General features: G+C 41.0%; 1 protein-coding gene across 7 annotated transcripts in view; it reads left to right on the top strand.

The window, feature by feature from the left end:
- The window catches only part of CCDC148 (coiled-coil domain containing 148), a 255,802-nt gene that overhangs the window by 227,464 nt on the left and 8,068 nt on the right, over positions 1–20,270 (top strand). For all 7 annotated transcript variants that reach the window (XM_027055723.2, XM_053215108.1, XM_053215112.1 and 4 more), the window contains 2 exons: positions 14,777–14,894; positions 17,317–17,457. In XM_027055723.2, the coding sequence (XP_026911524.1) occupies positions 14,777–14,894; positions 17,317–17,457 (259 nt within the window). The remainder of the gene's footprint in view (positions 1–14,776; positions 14,895–17,316; positions 17,458–20,270) is intronic.

Raw genomic sequence — 20,270 nt, 5'->3', positions numbered from 1 at the left:
ATTGTACAAAGTGTGGTTTTGTCGACCTATTTCATTGTGCTTCTCTGGTCCATGACTCTCCTCAAGGAATTTCTCCATTTCTCCGTTCAAAGAGTGGTCCCATGGAATGTCAGTGTGTGTATCTCTAGCTTAATGTAGGAAAGGAAAATACAGGGTTTTTGAGATTTATTTCTGCCCTTACCTAAACAGTGCTGCCGAGGGAAAAAAAAATCCTTTAAAGGGGGGCTAAACAAACAGGAAAAAACACAGTGCCTGTGTGTCTGTTGGTTAGGTAACCAACACCTGATTTTGGTTCAGCTCTTTGATCTCCATTCCCCAAGATAGAGCCAGCCCCCCATGGGGCTCTGCAAGGCTCTCTGCCCCACCCCTGCTCACACATGCTCTTGTGCTCACTCTGTCGAAAGATAAATAAACTTTAAAGGGGGGGGGCGGAGGGTCACTGAATCAAGTATTACTTATACATTTATCTGGATCTCTGCCCACTTTATCTTATTTTTCCCGGTAAAGTTGGTCACTTTAGCCTACAGTACTATGTTCGAGCTGATGTGTCTGCTTGAGTTCTGGAGAAAGCCACAGATTTCTCTCTTGGCCTCAATAGCCTTTCTAGAACATCGGCTTCAGCATCTCACCTGGCCTCAGAGCTCATCAAGCCTGCACGGGGGACGGGCCCCCTCCCCCGAGATGCAAACGTGTCAGCGTGCACTTGGCTGGACTGCCCGGTGCGCTGCTGTGTGGAGGTGTCAGTGATTCAGTCCCAAAGGCTGAATTCTGAGACCTAAAGGAGACAGAACTAAGAGAGGCATGACTCGGCTGAAAGTCCCCAGAGGAGGGAGTTGAAACTTGGAGGCGGAACCCCCAGGGACAGCAAACGGATCCGCATTTAAGGGAACGAGCGGAGGAAAAAAGCAGGAGGAAAGTCATGCCCAAAATGTAATAGACTTTATCTTTTGTTTTTTAAAAGGCATAATTTAAAATGCCTAACCGAAAAGTTGTGGTAAAGAAAATATTCTATAATGTTGGTAGAGGAGGGATTAGAAGGGTTACTTAAAAAAAAAAAAAAGAAAAAGAAAAACCTTCAAAGGTGTTTATGACAGTAACCATTCTGCTACACTGATTTTTTTCCTGGTTTTTTAAGCTTCAAGTGTTAAAGAGGCTGTTTATGAAGACTCTTTGCTGATCATTTCCTAGACTAAAAGAAAATCAGGGTTTACTTCATTGCTGTGGGTGGCTGAATCAGTATAAAAATCTTCGGTCCTTTTGATGTTTGCTGCCTATAGAAGTTCTGAGAAACCTGGGAAGGAAAGAAACAGACCATAAGGGGATTTTCAAACAATAGTAGAGACGGCAAGTTTTATTAATCCTATTTACTTAAGTCATTTGTTTGAGGGGAGAGGACTGTGTTTCTTTTGTTCTTAATGCCATCCTGTCAGGACTCCTGACAAAGGGAAACCAGTTCCATCAAAATGGCCTATATGTCTGTCTCTGGAAAGACAGGACCAATTAAAATCAGAAGTTGAACATAGATAAAACCAGAGTGAAATATTTTAATTTGGTAACCCAGTGGTATATTTTATTAGTGTGGCTTTTTAAAATTTCATACCCACACAATGCTTCCTTCAGTTGTGAGTCCGAAAACATTCTTATTGAAATTAGGGTCATCAGAAATTGTATGTATCTTAGAAGAATTCTTCAGGGAAGAAAATCCAATGAAACTAATCACCTATGCTTCTCCTCTTCTTACTTTAAAATTTTTCTTTTTCTTGGGCACCTGGGTGTCTTAGTCGCTTAAACGTTTGACTCTTGATAATGGCTCAGGTCATGATCTCACAGTTGGTGGGATGGAGCTCTGCATCAGGCTCTGCGCTGACATCATGAAGCCTGCTTGGGATATTTGCTCTCCATTCTTTCTGCCCCTCCCCCACTCACGTGCCGGCACTCTGATGCTGTCTCTCTCAGAATAAAAAAATAGCATTAAGAAAAATAATTTTTTCCTTTCCAAAGTGGGAAAATAATTTAAAGAAACCTAATATTGTGAAGTAAACCCTCAATATGAGTTCCCTTCTTATGTAGTTGATAAAATGATAGCATCTTAAAGATGTTTTAAATGCAATACATATTAGCTGTGACATTAAACTTTATCTACCATAAACCATTTGTGAGTTCAAGAGTTACTGTGCAAATTACCCAAGTAGTGTTAAATGACAGATGTCTCTTCTTGGTGAACTCCTGTGATGGCAAGTGGCAAGCCCCGTATGTATTCAAAAATCTAGATGTAGGCTGTGTTTGTCTACTTGATAGGTATATCTAATGGCTCTGGGATTTTCTTATGTGATTTGGGTAGGAGTATGATTTTTACACACTCATATATGTGGCACTTAATACAAATACGTGGAATAAATGAATATATGAAGGCAGTGAGGCAAATAAATGCTGATTTGCCTGGGTAGGTTGTTAAATTCCAAATCGTATTTCCTGAGAGCCAACATGTCATTTGTGCCTCTCCTGCCCATCCAAAATCACAGTACCAGGAAGTTCGTGTCATGGAAATCATCTTTGAGTTTGCCTTTTAGCATCTATAGTTCCTGATCATTCAAAGGAGCCGGACACTTGATTAGAAGTTAAAGTGGTTCAACTTCTCTTACTACTCCTCAAATGATTAAGTATGTTCCAAAGGAATACCCACTGATTAACAGAAGAGGGGTATATTCAATTTATTCTTAATTTTTTATTTTGTCAACTCTTCTGTTATTTACCTACAGTTTAGAAAATTTAATCAAATGTTTGCCATAACTTTAAAAGTTTTAATCTCTTTCATTTATGGGTGAATAATGAATATTGCCTTCTGTTTTAGGCACTATGCTAGTTGTTGGGGATACAAAGGCAATTAAGACATAGCCAATACCCTCAGGAAGTGTAGTCTAACACAAACAACACATGGCAACAAACAACTATAGTACAAGTGAATAAGTGTATATGTGTTTATGCCTATTAGTTTATTTGGATATCCATCCCTGCCTGTTCAATGGAAAGGCAAGTAACATTTCCCAAGCTGGATTCTATTCAAAAAAGCTTCGATTATCAGATAATTTGCGGAGATTAGTATACTAGTCGTCTTTTTGAGAATTCATATTGCATACCACTATATTCTAATAACTATTCTGAGAGATCCTACTGTGAAGAAATCTATTTCACATTGTTTATCTTTCTCAAGCTTACTTGAATACCCAACACAATATCTATGGCACACATGTTAACATCCTGTGGAATATTAGCATTCCATGGGCCATCAATTTGGAAAACAAACTGATTATCACTTGGAACAGCTTGGCACATGCCCTTCTGTTACAGAGGATGAAAAGATAAGTATTCCCTTATATGTAGAAGATATGTTTACTGGTCAGGACTACTCAGAAGCAACTGAGAGAAACCTAACTCACACTAACTTAGGCGGAAGGGAGAATGAATGGGAATCCAGGAGGGAATCTTGCTTCAAGGACTCAAATGACATCTTCAGGTTCCTCTCACTCTCTTTCTGCTTCTTTACTCTTACGGGTTTGTGCATTGGAATGGACTTCCTCCTATGGGCTGGGGAAACCAGGAGGAAAAGAGACCTGGCTTGATTTAATTACATTATTTTAGGTAGTGACCGCAGAGAGAAAAGAAAGCTTTTCTTCAATATTTATATATAAATCCCCAGGGAAAGATTCTTTTTTTTTTAATGTTTTTATTTATTTTTGAGACAAAGAGAGACAGAGCATGAGCAGGGGAGGGGCAGAGAGAGAGGGAGACACAGAATCCAAAGCAGGCTCCAGGCTCTGAAGCTGTCAGCACAGAGCCTGATGCAGGGCTCAAACTCACAGACGGTGAGATCATGACCTGAGCCGAAGTCGGACGCCCAACCGACTGAGCCACCCAGGCGCCCCCCCCCCCCCCAGGGAAAGATTCTGATTGGTTCAGTTGAAGCTCACTGAGGGCCAATCACTATGGTCAGATTTATAATGTACTAATATTAACCATATCTGGTCACCAGGAAAAGTTGGGAACTCTGATTAAAGGTTTCAACAGACCTACAAAGAATAAGGAAAGGCAATTTGAAGGGGATTGATAATTCTAGATTGATGATAGGGGATAAAAAAAAACCTGACATGTCTACCACAATGTGGTCAAATTATTAAAATCTAGATTTAGCCATAATGGGCAGTTAGCCCTAGTATCCAATTACTTCCAGAAAGGGGGTGGGGTGGGGAATCTGCTCTTCTAATAGTAAAGTCATTATTTTTGGAAGATATCTAATTTATAAAATGGTTTATAGTTAATAATTCCAAATGTTGTGACCTCAGATGGTTAATTATATAAAAGATTTTCTTGGCTCCAGGAAGTGGCATTGCTCAAAGTTATACATTCTACGATTTTTTAAAGTGGTTGAAATGATTAACCCTGCTGTAAATATTACAGGTTAAAATTGTTGCAGTATATGATGAGGTATTAAACAAGGGGAACTTAATTCTCTGCTTTTGGATTAGAGCAAACCCAAAATAATTGAGTAGAATCTCGACCCTCTCCCATGGTACATGGTGGCTTATCTCCAAGCAGACGTGAAGAGGCATGTGCCTAATAGGCATGTTCTAATAGGCATGTGTCATTACATTTGTTCCTAAATTTTTTGTGTATGAAAAGGATGTCCACTCTATGCGAAGCTCAGATGCCCACTAAAGCAGCAGCTCTGCATTTAACTAGCAATATGATATAGTTACACTTGAGAGATTTGTCTGAAATGAATCTTGATATTACATGAAGAAAAAATAAAAGATCAATGGATTTGGGGGTATGAAGGAGGTGGAGGCCACAGATATTGATGCCTCAATTGTAGCAAGAGTCAGATCTCGGGGAAGATGTTTTGAAATTAAGAAAAGAAGTGGATTCACTTTGGAACCATGGGTGAACAAATAAGAAGGAGCAGGTAAGGGGCGCCTGGGTGGCTCAGTCAGTTGAGTCTCCGACTTCGGCTCAGGTCATGATCTCACAGCTCGGGAGTTCAAGCCCCACGTCGGGCTCTGTGCTGACAGCTCCGAGCCTGGAGCCTGCTACGGATTCTGTGTCTCCCTCTCTCTCTGCCCCTAACCCACTCGCATTCTGTCTCTGTCTCTCTCAAAAGTAAACAAACATTAAAAAAAATTTAATTAAAAAAAAAACACGGAGCAGGTAAAAGAGAAGGAGGAAAGGCAGAGAAGTAGGATGTACATTTCAAAGAGGTGGTCATTAGGACCAGCCATTGTGGACAGGTTAAGTCAGAGGAGCTCTAAAAGACTCTAGGTTTACAATTTGGAGTTCCTGGTGACATTGGGGAGAATGGTTTCCAGATAATGGAGGAGGCAGAGGCCGGACTGCATGGGTTTGGGATTAAATGAGAAGTGAAGAACTTATAACAGAAAGTATAGCTTTTTCATCTAACAAATTTCACCTAGAAGGAGAAAAAAAAAAGGAGGATGGTAGTTGAAAAGAGACACACTTTCCCATTTGAAGAAGTTTGCATGTGGAGAAAAAAAGAATCATGAAGTGGGAGAGAGAAATATTGAAGAAATAGGAAAGGAAGAAATTCATTTCTGGAGCAAGCTCCTAGAAACAAATAGGCTTATGGGATAAAAGCCCAGATTTAATTTTTTTTTAACGTTTGTTTATTTTTGGGACAGAGAGAGACACAGCATGAACAGAGGGAGGGTCCGAGAGAGAGGGAGACACAGAATCTGAAACAGGCTCCAGGCTCTGAGCTGTCAGCACAGAGCCTGACGCAGGGCTTGAACTCACAGACTGTGAGATCATGACCTAAGCCGAAGTCAGATGCTTAACTGACTGAGCCACCCAGGCACCCAAAAGCCCAGATTTAAGAAGCAAAGGATGGGTAAAATGGAGTCTTGACAAGATTGGAAGTGGGCAGGACATATTGGGGAAACGAATGCTTATGGCCTCTGCAGTAAAGTGGGAGGTGAGGTTCTCTGCTTAAGAGAGAGAAAGTTAAGCAGCTGGTGTAAATAACATTAATCTGGAGGAGTGTTGCATGTCCAGGTAAGGTTCGACTTCATAAATGCATAATAAATACAGCAGAGAAGCAGGGCTGGAAATTGGCAGGGCAGATGTGGAAATAATAGAAGACAATTAAAGGATACTAGTGATTATACTCTTAAAAGCAGACCCAGGGATCCACAGCTGGAGAGAGAATAAAGTCTGTGTCTCCTAGCCTGGGAGGAAAGGAAGAAGTAGGACAGTAAACTTCACGAGGGAAGATCTAGCCCAGTGTCTGGCACACAGAACACAGTTTAAATATATCGTTGAAAATGGAGACTCTGATGAGCTAAAGTAGCAGGTTGAGTAAGGCTAAATGATAAGAACATAAGGAACATAGGCGGTTAGCAGGCAATCCACTCCTAAAGTCGTACAGTCTTTATCAGTATATGTGTTGGCCCTAGACATTGGAGTCAGAACGGAATCCCTCTGTTTAAGATTTTGGCAGGAAACCGTTCTAGGTGATGCCAAGCTCCAAGTCTGGTCTAAGGAATGAGCTGTTGAAGCAGCGGGGGAGAGAATGCTGTTGAAGCACAAGGCACACTGTAAGGGTGGAGTTTTGAATAACCGTTGGTGAATGTTGGGCAGTGACCTGGGCAGCTAGTAGTTGATTGCAAGAACCCAATGACAAAGAGGATGGTATAACCCCAAAGTCAATAGAAAAAGCTTTTCTGGAATTGTTGCCTGAGACCAGGAAAATGCCAGCCTTCTCCGTCAACAATTTTAAAGGGAAGCAATGGTGGGGGGGGGGGGGTACTCGTGTGGCTCACTTGGTTTCAGCTCAGGTCATGATCTCACGGTTTGTGGGTTCCAGCCCCGCATCGGGCTCTGTGCTGGCAGCTTGCTTGGAATCTTCTCTCTCCCTCTCTCTCTGTCCCTCCCCCACTCCCTCCCTCTCTCTCTTTCTGTCTCTCTGAAAATAAACTTTAACAAAAAGGAGGAGCGATGGGAATAGTGCCACCTGGGAAGCACTGGTTTTCAATTAAGAAAAACTATTAAAAGGAGCAACCAAGAGTGAAGTGAAATGGGGTTGTGTGCTCCAACGAAGGGAATATTTCATCACTAACTTCGTTTAGACTTGCTAGTGCGTGATCATAAAAAAGACAGACTTTTATTGTTTTTTAATTCCTTATAGACAGTGCACTCTGGAAATGCTATTGGAAGGGACGATTCTAGGCAAATTTTAAGGGCATGAAAGAATTACTGAAACCTATATTGAAAGTGTTAGGAATAGTTCAAAAAGAGGAGGGTAGATAAATTGTGGTAGAAATGTCTTTCTGCACTAATTTGGGGGAAAGAGCTAATATATTTGTCACATTCTTTCTGTAACTTACTCCCCACATCTTCCCTTGTATTCAAGTCCAGATTCCCAGGCTTAAGTCCTTGTTTCACAGTTGTTTATAGGTCTGTACCTAGAACTCAAGTGAACTCAGACAGCTAGGTTGAAATTGATCACAACAAACAGGAAAATGTACTTCACTCGTATTTGTGGGTTTTCATTTTCAGTATGAAAAATATCCACCCCCTTGGAACTACAAGATTTAGTCCCAAAGGAAGCGGCTCGTACCTCCTTTTTAAGGCACGAATACCTTGAAGTTATTTCTTCCTTCTTTGCTTTTACTGAGTATACCCTTTATCTCCAGTAGTCTGAGGTTTTCAACTGTCTTCAGGGTACACCAGCGTTTTGTCCACTGGAGAGAAAGAAATTGGTTCTGTAGCAGCCATTCTTGTAACTGCTCATCAGACACTGACCCAAGACTTGAGAGGGCCACTGTGGTTGGGGGAACCCGTCATTTGTGTGTGTTGGGGGTCATGGAGGCTGGGGCGAGGGTGAAAGATTCTGCTACTTGTCAGTAGCACCAAGGCAGGAATTTCTAGTTTGGATCAATCCTGAGGCATGTAACTGTGCTATTTGGCACATGAAAACAGAAACCAGTCCTGGGTAGTAAAATGTACCTGGTTTTGTCTTGATAACAATAGGCAGAATCCCTCTAATCTGAACGTTTATCTATACTATAATTCTTTTTTTTTAAATTTTTTAAACGTTTATTTATTTCTGAGGCAGACAGAGAGACAGAGCATGAGTGGGAGAGGGGCAGAGAGAGAGGGAGACACAGAATCCGAAGCAGGTTCCAGGCTCCGAGCTGTCAGCACAGAGCCCGACACGGGGTTCGAACTCATGAACCATGAGATCATGACCTGAGCCAAAGTCAGTCACTCAACTGACTGAACCACCCAGGCACCCCTATCTAGACTCTAATTCTTAAAGTGTGGTCCCTGGCTTAGCATCGCCTGGAAACATAAACGTAAATTTTTAGACTCTACTTCATTACTACTGAATGAGAAACTCTAGAGGTGGTGAAGTGATCTGAGCTTTAACAAGCCCTCCAAGTGATTCTGATGTTAGCTCAAGTTAGGTAACCAATGGGCTAGGTGGTTTTGGCTTTCAGGCCTGGCTGCACATTAGAATCAATTGGAGGAAGTTTTAGCAAAATACCAACGCTTGAGCCCCAACACCACAACACCAGATTCTGATGTGATTAGTTTGGTGCGGGACATTGGCATCAGAAGTTTTTACATGTTCCAGTGATCCTAATGACTTTTATAGTTGAGAACCATCACTATAGCAATACAAGAAGGGGCTAATTTAGGACTTTGTGATAAGATTGTTCTTGATAATTATTTTTTAATCTATGTATTTTATTAGAATGTTAATTTAGGCATACTTATAAATAACCACAAATAATATAAGACTTAAGAGAGTGGGGATCTTTTTTGTCTAGTTTAAATTTTTCCCTATTGTATCCTAAGCATTGGGGACAGTGCTTCACACATAGTAGGTGCTCAACTAACTGTTGGCTAACTGAATCAATCGATTAAAGAATAGAGTTCCAATAAGAACTTGCTCTTACACCTCACAAAGGAGGCAGTAAGTGCTCTGAGCTGGAAGAATAGTCTCTGTTTGGGGCTGGCATGGGTTCCTCTCCTCTTGGTTCTGTGGATTCTCTATGAATCCTCTTTGTTCTTGCCCACGCCTATCTGTACCAGGATGTCACTGCCTTGCATCAGGATTTACATTCTATTTGCAGAAATTGGTCTCCGCTTATGCCCTTAGCCAAAATCCCCACTGAGTAGAGTCTCATTGCCTATATCATTAGAAGCATCCAGTGAGCATCCAGGTTTTTTTCCTCTGGGCTAGCTTCTCCTTCTCCCCCTTTCCCCCATCGCCATTTACCTCTTGACAGGTGCTTCCACCTGGCCTGTGTTTTGATCCACATAGTCTTCCCTATTACCCTATATCTAATAGAGCGGTTTCTCTCAATTTGGTGGGAAGAACAACTTTCCAAGTGGGTTTGAGCCAAAAAAATGGATTTCCCAACAGGCAGGAACAGGTTCACCATGCTGCTGCTGAAATACCTCCGGCATGTGCCTGTTTAAAGATTTCTCACTCAATATTGAGTAAGCCACATGACCTAAACACTAAGTAGCAAGTTTGCACACAAACTGCCTTTAATTCAGTAGGGTAAATTACTTCCCTGAAATGTTTTTGGGGGGAGTTCAATACTGGTTACAGTGCCCTAATTAAGATATATCTTTATGTTGTTTTATTTATTACATAAGCTTTTTGTTAAAAAAAAAATGGTAGCTCCTGCCACTATCCGTTGTTCCTCAGGAGTCTTCCTAATCCCCCTTGGGTGCTGTAGGTTTGTTTAGACTGAAGTTACCTGTCTCTCCAAACAGGAGGCAGGTCAAGGTTTAGTACTTAATATTTTGCCCAGTTCTCACTGAAGTTTCACTGAAGCAAAGGGATGCTGCTACTAAAGTTCAAGGTGTTCCCAAGCCACTTGCATTCGTATACTCACCTCTTCGAGTGCTGTACACACACATAAAGAATCTCCTAAATGATACATAAACTCTCCATTCTACATGAAAGCTTCCTGTCCCTTCAACTACTCTCAGGCCTGGAGGCTTAAACAAAATCCTTTCCAGATTATTGTTAATGCTGTGCCTGATTCCGCAGCAGCTGTTGCCTTTGAACAATACGATGCCTCTCCTCCCCCATGAGAAGTTGAAAATGCCCCTTCTGCAATACTTTGAACCTTTGTAGAAGCAGGGAGCATAAAACGGACTGAGAGATGGACCTAGGACTCCTGTTTGGGAATTCTGTGTACAATTTAGACTTTTGAGCTTCGCCATTTCCTGACATTGACTTTCATAGCAACAGTTTAATTTGGAGAAAATCTGCTACCTCAAATAGCTAAAGGTATTTATGTGGAAAATTTTCCAAATGATTGGCTTTACTGTGTTGCTATTTTCTTTCCCCATGAATATGTGAGTATTTGGCTTTCTCCCAAGAGTTTTTCTGCATCACTTCTCTTTAGGCAAAGAAAAGTTTCTGTCCAGACTGGGAGAGGAGAGAGGCACCAAGAGTTTCCCCTTTCCAAGGGGATTATTATGAGTTTATACCACAGCATCTGTATAAATGAAGCATTTGAGTATGTCACCTATTTGCTTAAATTTTCGTGGCAAGGGGCTCCTGGGTGGCTCAGTCGATTAAGCTCTAATTTTCAGCTCAGGTCACGATCTCATGGTTCATGGGATCGGAACCCAAGTGGACCTGTATGCTGACAGCATGAAGCTTGCTGGGGATCCTCTCTCTCCTTCTATCTCTGCCTCTCCCCTACTCGTGCTGGGGCGCGCGCGCTCTCTCTCTCGCAAAATAAATATTTAAAAAATATTTTCAGTGGCAAATCCTCAAGGTGGCCAGAGTAACGTTGGTCATCACTTTGGAGCCAACACAAGTGTGATCAGCTGCGCACTCCCTCCAGCGCCCTCAGTCTTGCTGAAGGGGTTGTCTGCTCCCTCACTCACCTCCTCAGCCCCACTAATCCTCCAGCCACGTCTCTACTGACTGCTCCTGCCAAGATCACAGATGACTCCCTCTTATTTAATCTAGTGATCATTTGCGGGTTATATCAGATCTTTCTGTATCATTTGACATTGTTAATGCTGTTTTCCTTAGCTGCTTTGGCATCATTTCTCCTCATCCTCCTAGTTTTGTCTTCTGTCCCTTTCCTAAATGTTTCCTTGGCAGTCACTCCTAGACCTACTTTTCTTATTACTCTACACTCTCTTCCTGATTGATTCCATCTGCTCCATGGCCTCGATTCCACGCCGTTGATAAAGATCTCCCATTTACATCTTCAGCCCAGATCTGTGAAGGCTGGTCCCTGTCCAAAGGAACCTGATTCCTTCTCTTCCCTGTTTCTCCAAGTTCCCAGTTTTAGCGAGGGATGCCATTGCTCACTGTGCAAGAAGGAAACCTTAACTCCTTCCTCTATCTTTTCTGCTCTGCCATAACATTAACAATTCAAATTAATTCTATCTTCTACATAAACTTTAAATCCAAGTCTTCTCCTTCAGCATCTCCTCCAGGTCTATTTCCTACCAGTTCCCTAGGTTAGGAAACCATCAACTTGCCTGTGGATAACCCTCTCTGGTCTCGACTCCTTATTATCACGTACATATTACAGGAGAGGTTTTTCAGATCACCACATTTCCCTGATCAAAACCCTCATGCATGCGAAGCCCCAGTCTGGCCTCTCATGCCTCTCCAGCCTCACCTTGCATTGTCCACTTTTGGTCTTTCCGAGTATTTTTCAGTTAAAAAAATACTGTGCTTTCTCACCTTCATATGCTCTTTTTCTCTGCCTGGAACGTTCTTCCTATTCTTTCCCCCTCTGCTCCTTTTTCGGGTGTGAGATTCAGAGCACTTCCTCTTGGGTGCTCCCCTAAATGCCCCAAGTCTGCAAAAGTGCCCCTCCCAAGGCCTACATCCCACTGTGTCCTCAGAGCAAGGGCCACCCCTTAACAAAATTGCCTGGGTCTTTGTATCCCTGCTAGACTGTTAGCTCTGTGAGGACAGAAACGTGTCTCCTGTGTTGAAATTGTATCTCTAGTGCCTGGAACAGTGGTTGATACAGTGTAGGTGCTCAATAAACATAGGTTGAACGAGTGAGTGAGCCTCAGGGTAAACCATGAGCCGGGCTTCTTTAGGCACAAGTTCAAATGCCTTAGTCTGATTTGCAACTTCTTCCTCACAAGTCAAGCTCCCCTAACTGGTACAACTCTTACTTTTTCACAGCAGGCAAAACTTTGTTGCAGACAAAGCAACCTATATATCCCAAAGGAAGAGAAAGTTTTCAAAGGTTCTGAGAATTAGCATATGGTAATGATCAAATCCCAGGGTATCTTTTAATTGAACCTTCACAGTCGATCACTTAGCTTGTACTCAGTACATAAATTGAGTAGAACCTTATTAGGGAGGTTGTGTCATGCCCTAGTGAAAATGGAGAGAATGAGAAATAGCTTTCCATGACATGGAGGCATTGGAGAAAGGGAACAACCCGGTCTGTAGCTTGTTTAACGTATGTTAGGCTACTGATTCCTGTATGGGAGATGAGGAGGAGGACAGCCACAGCCATCAAGGTTTAGGACTTTCCTCCTAAATCCCATTGTGGGTTTTGTACTCTGCAAGGATCTACTGCACATTCCGCTCTTTTCCTCTCCTACACTGCTGCCTTAATGTCAGCCTCAGGAGCAACCTGGTTTTGGAGATTTTTCCTCCCCAGGAGCAAATCTTCCTGAAGGAACCACATGACTACCAGGCTCACCCTGCCAATACTTCCCTGGGCTTCTTTCATTCACTCACTCTGTTCAGATGACACAGGTTCAAATGCCTTACTCAGTCTGTCCTAGCCACCCTGGACTCTTCCTTTCTTGGGACTGTAACCAGCGAGGCAAGCAAGATGCCCAGGGAGCAAAACTTAAAAGTTGCTCACTCTCAGATGCCAACCCTGTCTATGCATGTGCCTGAGTGGGAGTGCCTTTCTGAACTCACCCTTGGCCTGGCACTCTCTTCCAGGAAGGCCAGCCTCCTTTCCACCATCACGCCTCTCCAAATGCTAATAATCCCTGGGACCCAGCTCAAATGCTGCCTCCTCCATGAAGCTCCCAAGTCTTTTCCACAAGGTCCCCCAGCAGACCTTGTTTATACCTCTCTGAAGGCACTCTATACCTTGATTAGTTCTTAGGCTTGTCTTTTTGTATCCATATTAAACTACAAACTTGGAAGGGCTGTCTTCTCCATGTGCTTCCAATACCTCGCACAGGGTACAGCACATAGCAGGTATTCATGTCAGTGAGGTGAGTAGAGCAATCAAGGGAAGGAGAGAAGAGCATAGGGGCTAATTGCACAGTAGGGGGAGGGCCGGGGTCAGCGTGGGATCTGGGGCCAGTTTGCCTGGGTTTGATCTCTGGCTCTGCCACTTGCTGGGTGTGAGAACATGAGCAAATCACATCACCAGTCTATACCTCTATTTCTTTATCTTTAAAATGGGATCAGTATTGGTGCTCCAACATCAGGTTGTTGTGAAATCTAACTGCGCTAAAAGACATGAAGGTTTTAGCAACAGCCTCGATGCATAGTAAACACTTCAGTTAACATCAAGATCCAGAATTAAAAGGGTCTAGTGAAGGTACATCCGTGGAAAATGCAGGTATGCACACTAAGGGCAAAGCACATCTGTGACTGATGTCTTAAAGAAAGTTAAATCTAAGCCATCAATAATGGAAGACAGAGGCAATGGCCTTATACTCCCTTGAGAACCCAAATGTCTACTTTTTTAGAAAAGACAAATCTCCTCTCTATAATTCAAAAGAAGAATAGCTTGGGCAAGAAGATGGGAAGGGAGGCTGCCTAAAAAAAGGCAGCAGAGGAGGGCTGAATGAGTTTGGAGGTATTAAAATGGGTATTGAAATGTGCTCTGTTTTAATATCTGCTGATTTTAAGGAGAATGAAAACATAATGCTAAGGGAAAGTCATGTTTTTGCTGCCATCTACAGTCAAAGTGTAATTTTTAAACCACACACACACCCAAAATGGGGGTTCTAGACAAAACAAGTGAAAATATAGATAAAATTTTAAGTTCTAGTATTGAGACAATTTGGGCATATTATTATAGCATTTTATTTACTCTTCTTTCTAAAAGTATGTATATTTAATCAGTAAGGTAGCCTTTTTAACATCTCAAATTGTGTTGAAACTCCTTGAAGAAACTGCTAGAAGAATCACTCAGGAGTGAGGCTGTCCTCTGGTGCATTGATTAGCTATAGCTGTGGCAGCTGACAGACAGTTTGAGGGTCAATACAATGATTTCAAAGGAAGAAAGATGGATTGGATTTTTACCCTACTTTTTCCTGCCCTGTGATCTGCAGTTCTCTCGTTATTTTAGAAATTTTTTTTTTAATTTACATTTCTTTATTTTTGAGAGACAGAGCACAAGTGGGGGAGGCGCAGAGAGAGAAGGAGACACAGAATTCAGAGCAGGATCCAGGCTCCAAGCTGTCAGCACAGAGTCCGACGTAGGCTCAAACTCACAAACCGCGAGATCATGACCTGAGCTGAAGTCAGACATTTAACTGACTGAGCCACCCAGGCACCCCAGCAGTTCTGTGGTTATTAGAATTATTATAGATTGCATTTTACACCAATGCATTTTATTGTTTGGTTATGAGAAATCAACCAAAAGCAAGTAAAGCCAAAATATGACGGTGATGTCACCTCTGAGATGCCTTCTGCCCCTATGTTCCTACCCATATAATTTACACAGTTACTATGATGCTTTCCCAACTTCCTTGTGCATTATTTTTAAAGGGTTAAATATAGACAAGAATTACTGGAAAAGCGTTTGCTGGAGAAAAAAGCAGTGGCCCTCCAAGAAGCTCATGAAGAAGGCGAGAGAGAGAGGCGACTAGAAGCCCTTAGGAAACAGGTGTTTTTAATTTGGAAATTTTCATGGGTGGTTTCTAAGTGTTCTTAATAACATTATTAGTAGGGCTTAGTTACAACATCTGTGATATGAAATGTAACTTTTCCAAATTGGGACACTGATCTTCATTGCTGGGAGCAATTAGATTTATGTTGAACAATTTCCAGTTTCTTAGTATATTAAAAGAACTTTATCAGCACTTTTCAAAAGGCTCTCCCAAGATTTAAATGCATCCGTATTACCTCTCGTTTATTAGCTGAATAGTACCCATTTACAGGACTGTAACTTTACATCTAGCAGGATTTTCTGCTCCTCAAAAAACCTGGTGGAGTTTGAGCAAGACAATCATCTTAGGGGTAGAAACTTCTGTTTGGAAATCCCCTGTGGTCAGCAAACATGTGAAAAACCATTTTTTAAAAAATATATACTATTTTTTGTGAGAGAATTAAAGCCTCCCATTGCATTGCCTAGTAAAAGTAGGCAAAAGTTTTTCAATTTGAGAAGTGTGATAAAATAGTTTTACTTGGTAATTTTTCAGAGGTTTTGATCTGGAAGTGATTAGTTCAACTCCTAAGCTCCAAAGCCCACTGACACCCCTACACAACTGATGGGAAATGACTGTCTGATTTCCCTTCCATGTCAGTGGAGGCAACATGGAATCTTGGATAAGAACTTGGCCTCTGGTATCCTTCAAACCTGGGTGCAACCTGGTTCATGACTTACTGGCAGAGGAAACTTAGATCATTTACTTCCCTAAGCTTCATTTCCTCCTCTGAAAAATGGGAATAATGATAGTACCTGCTTCAGAGGTTTGTAGTAATGTGTGTTCACACTTTTAAAATATTAAATATAAAACCCTCTTCTAAATGCTCTTAGGTTTTAGCTCAATCTCTACAACAACCTCATGATGTATGTATTTATTTTCGTAGCAATATTTCTATTTTATAGAAGAGGAAACAGAAGAGCCACAGGTTCCCCGAAGTCACACAGCAAGCAACTGTCAGACTGGATTCAAACCGAGGAAGTCTAGTTAAACTAGTTAAATGGCATAGTTTACAGGAAGTGTAAATGCATACCGCTATTATGTCATCATCTTTGATAAAAATAGATTACAGAAATAAATTCAAAGAGGAATGTAAGACATGGTCATGCTAGATTCAACAAAATTTAATCATTAGTAAATAATTATACACCATGGCCTTCTGGGGACAAAACTTAATGTCAGTATTACTATGTACGTTCTTGTTCAAATATATATTTGATAACTACAGAGTCCATATGATTAGAATTCTCTCCATCTGTGAACTCTTTGAAAGAGGAAATATTTTTGCTTGTTACCTGTAGCCGGTGTTTAGAACTATAGTTTAAGACATTTTGGCTAGGAAACCTATAATAATTAAAGCATATTCAACCCCCAGTTTTGTCATTACAGTTTCTAGATGGCATTAAAAATGCCATTCTCTTAATGCTAATTCTTGACTTTAGGAATTAACAGGCAGGTGTTACTAATGGTGCATATAATTTACAAAATTAGTGGCTTCTTTCATTAGGATACAGGTTTGAATGATTTCAATTATCATAAAGGACAAGGGCATTTAGGTTAAAATGACTCTACGGTTTTTCAGTAGAAGGGGAAACAATGGTTTACAATAGTCCCTGGAAATCTCATTGCTGAACACAATGGAGATTCACCCATCTTGCCCAATAATGCCAACATAACTCAACTTAATGCATGAATAATATACTTTAGAATGATCTTGATCATATTAAACTTTCTAGAAAGCTTTGTGGAGTTGTCACCATGACCATATATTGCTAGTAGTTAAAAATTAATGTTTTTTATCTTTGGTTACTTTTTAAGGTAGTTCAATATATAGATTTTCTTTATAAGATTTCCTATGACTTAGTACCAGAAAAATACATTTTTATCTAAATTTAATCATAACTGTGATAACTCAATCAGTAGCAAACCATATATATTATAGCCTTTTAAAATGTTTTGTTTTTAAACCATTAGCTCCTTTGGGGATCTCTATGACTGGCCTGGCTTAATATTTTGTCTGTCCTTCCTTCTTGGGTTTTATCTTTATTTTATTATTTTTTTCAACGTTTATTTATTTTTGGGACAGAGAGAGACAGAGCATGAACGGGGGAGGGGCAGAGAGAGAAGGAGACACAGCATCGGGAACAGGCTCCAGGCTCTGAGCCATCAGCCCAGAGCCTGACGCGGGGCTGGAACTCACGGACCGTGAGATCGTGACCTGGCTGAAGTCGGACGCTTAACCGACTGCGCCACCCAGGTGCCCCTTGGGTTTTATCTTTAATATAATTTCCTACCTTTAATGGACATTGAACATTAGTAGTGCTCCCCAGAAGTAGTTAGCTTGTATCGTAATCCAAATAGCCATGTTTTTTCTTCTTTTAGGTTGCTATTGTTGCTCAATTTGATCCTGTTAGAATGATGTCAGACACAATGGCATCAAAAGCAAGAACGGGTATTGGAACTGAAGAAGAATTTATTCTTCAAAAGCCACTCTTTACATTGAATACATACAATGAATATCAGGTAATTGTGGGAATTAGCATGATTGATGCAAAAGCCATGATGATAAAAAGATTTATAGAAGTGTGTGTTTTGGGTTAAAAATTATTTTCAATATTTACATTTGAATACCATGTGGATTCACTTAATTTTTACTGCTAAATGATAGCACACAATTACTGCATGATTCTTAGCCCTATAAAATAGTTGATAGGTGACCATAGAACAGTTTGTCTGAACATATTATAAATCTGTCATTGAAAATTATTTTTAAAATTGACATTTCTGCATTAAAATATCTTTAAAATTTACAAAATTTTACTTTAAAGTTGTGTTTAATGTTCTATTTTAAGTGTTTCTCTATCATTCAGAATTTGTTTAATGTTAAATTCATGATATAAATCCTACTAAGGCAACAACTGATGACACTGATACAAGACAAAGCAGAGGGAAGCTTTCAGAAATTAAAATGAACTGAAGATAATACATCAGAGCTAATGATAAAAGAAAACATTTTCTGTGGAAAAGTATTAAGGTGTTATTTAACCATTTCTAGGAACTTCTGACTCCTTTTAGTCTGTTCCTGTAACTGAGAAGGGATTTTAAAAAGTACTTTCAGGGGTGCTTGGGTGGCTCAGTTGGTTAGGCGACCGACTTCGGCTCAGGTCATGATCTCACAGTTCGTGAGTTTGAGCCCCGCGTTGGGCTCTGTGCTGACAGCTCAGATTCTGTGTCTTCAGATTCTGTGTCTCCCCTCTCTCTACCCCTCCTCTGCTCACACTGTGTCTCTCAATAATAAATAAACGTTAAAAAAGTTAAAAAAGTCTTTTCAGATGGATGGAAGACAGGGAGGGAGGACAGATGAATGAATGGATATCACTGATATTAAGGGAGAAAGTAGTTCTCCCTAGTTTGTTAATTTTGCAAGTCTAAGGAGAGAAGCTGGACACTTAATTATTTACAGAGTAGGAAACTTCATCCATTCACCCATTGACAGATCAAGTGTGCCTCTCCTATGTGCTGTATACTTCGCTAAGAAATAAAAAAGATGAACAGTTCATTTATCAATTGGACAATATTTACGGTACGTATTCTATATCTGGCACAGTGGAGTTGCCAGGGCTACATCCTGAACAAGACTGACTTACTCTGTTGAAGGAAGTGAGCAGGGCGTCTGGGTTAGGAGGGAAGGTAGCATGTGTGAGAATAACACCCCTGGGATGAGACTACTTCCATGGTGGAGGTCTAAGGCCTGTAGCGGCACAAAGGGAACCAAAAGAAATGCAGACTAGGGAAGTCGGACCAAGTGTTGAAGAGGAAACTAAGCTACATCTTAGTCGAGGATTTTTGGCAGCAGTAACAACATTTTTTCCAGGTTGATTTAAATTAAAACCAAAAAACTCAGCTGGGAGGAGGGGTTGGGCGAAAGGAAAGGGATTAATTATAAGGATGCAAGTGTATCTCCAGAAGCCAAAGCAGGAAGGGCAGCTGGGGCTGGCAAAGAATTGAAGTCAAACTGGAAAGCTCTCAGGTACCTGGGCTGAGGAAATAAGGGTTTCACCAAGCAGAGGAGGGTGGAAAGAGGCCCTTACTGGCGTGTCTTCAGTGTAAAGGTACATGGCAAGGGTGGGTGCTAGGAGATGAGATTGGAAACATAGGTTAGGGTCAGACTGAAAAGTATAGTAGCTTTTGCTTGCTAAGATGTTATCCTGTGAGCACAGGTGAGACTTAGAAGCAGGTGAATTATATACTCAGATATGCTTAGCAACGTATCCTGGATGGAAAATTGGTGGGGGTGGGAGCAGGGGTCAGAGTCTTTTAAGATGGCAAAGTCCTCATAAATGTGGGAGGGTGTGGCATGAATGGCTCTGGCTGAGAGGAGGGAGTAATGAAAGTGAGGATGATTCTAAGCCGGGCAGCGAGTGGTACTGAGAAGAGCCTGCATTTTGGATTCAAATCTACATCTGCTATTTACTAGCTATGAACTGTGTAAGCTATTAACAACTTTATGTCTTGTTTACTTCATCTGTAAAATAATAATTGGTAAGGTTCTTATGAGGATTAGGATAATAAATGTCAATTGCCTAGGATATTGCCTGGCATCTACAAGTAATTCAGTAAATTACAGTCATTATGTGTGGCTGCCATTAACCATATAAGAATACAGAAGTAAAAACAGACTTCGGGGAAGAGTATTTATTTTGTTCATGTCATGATTAGGGTGAAGATGTCTAGAACACGTTTACAAGAATCTGATTGGTTGCTTCTGGGGAGGTGATTTGGGGAAATGCAGGTCAACTTTCCAGGGAGATCTCCATTTCACTTGATACCTATTCTAAAAATAGGATAAGGCGATCTTTTAAACCTCACAGACCCGAAGCTGAGAAGACAGGTGAATCCAGAAAAAATTAGGGAGTACACAGGCAGAGCATGAATCCTTGGAAGTGGATAAGGGTGACTACAGAGATTGTATCTAGAAGAGGAGAGACTAATGCTCAAAATATATTGCTTCTCAGACACAAATCTCTGTATTATTTTCGAGTTGTGTGCAATCATTGCTCCTCGTCCCTGTACCTCATCAGTTGCCAAATTCTCTTGATTCTTCCCTTCATAGTGTTTCCGAAAGTTCTCCCTTCCTTGCTACCAGCCAAGTTTAGTTATTTATTACTTCATGTTTAGACAATTGTAGTAGACTGCTGCTACTCCAGTGTTCTACCCAAACTGCCCTGATCCTGAATTGACCTATTTCACCTCTGAGTTTGCATGTGCCTTCCTTTTTTGGCTGTCTCTTTTCTTCCCCTTTTTGGCTGTCTTCTTTTGCTTCATAGAAGAATAGG

Source organism: Acinonyx jubatus, chromosome C1, assembly GCF_027475565.1.
Source record: "Acinonyx jubatus isolate Ajub_Pintada_27869175 chromosome C1, VMU_Ajub_asm_v1.0, whole genome shotgun sequence".
Taxonomy (NCBI): Eukaryota; Metazoa; Chordata; class Mammalia; order Carnivora; family Felidae; genus Acinonyx; species Acinonyx jubatus.
Note: the sequence above shows the minus strand (reverse complement) of the source record. Positions and strands in the feature narration are given on the sequence as shown.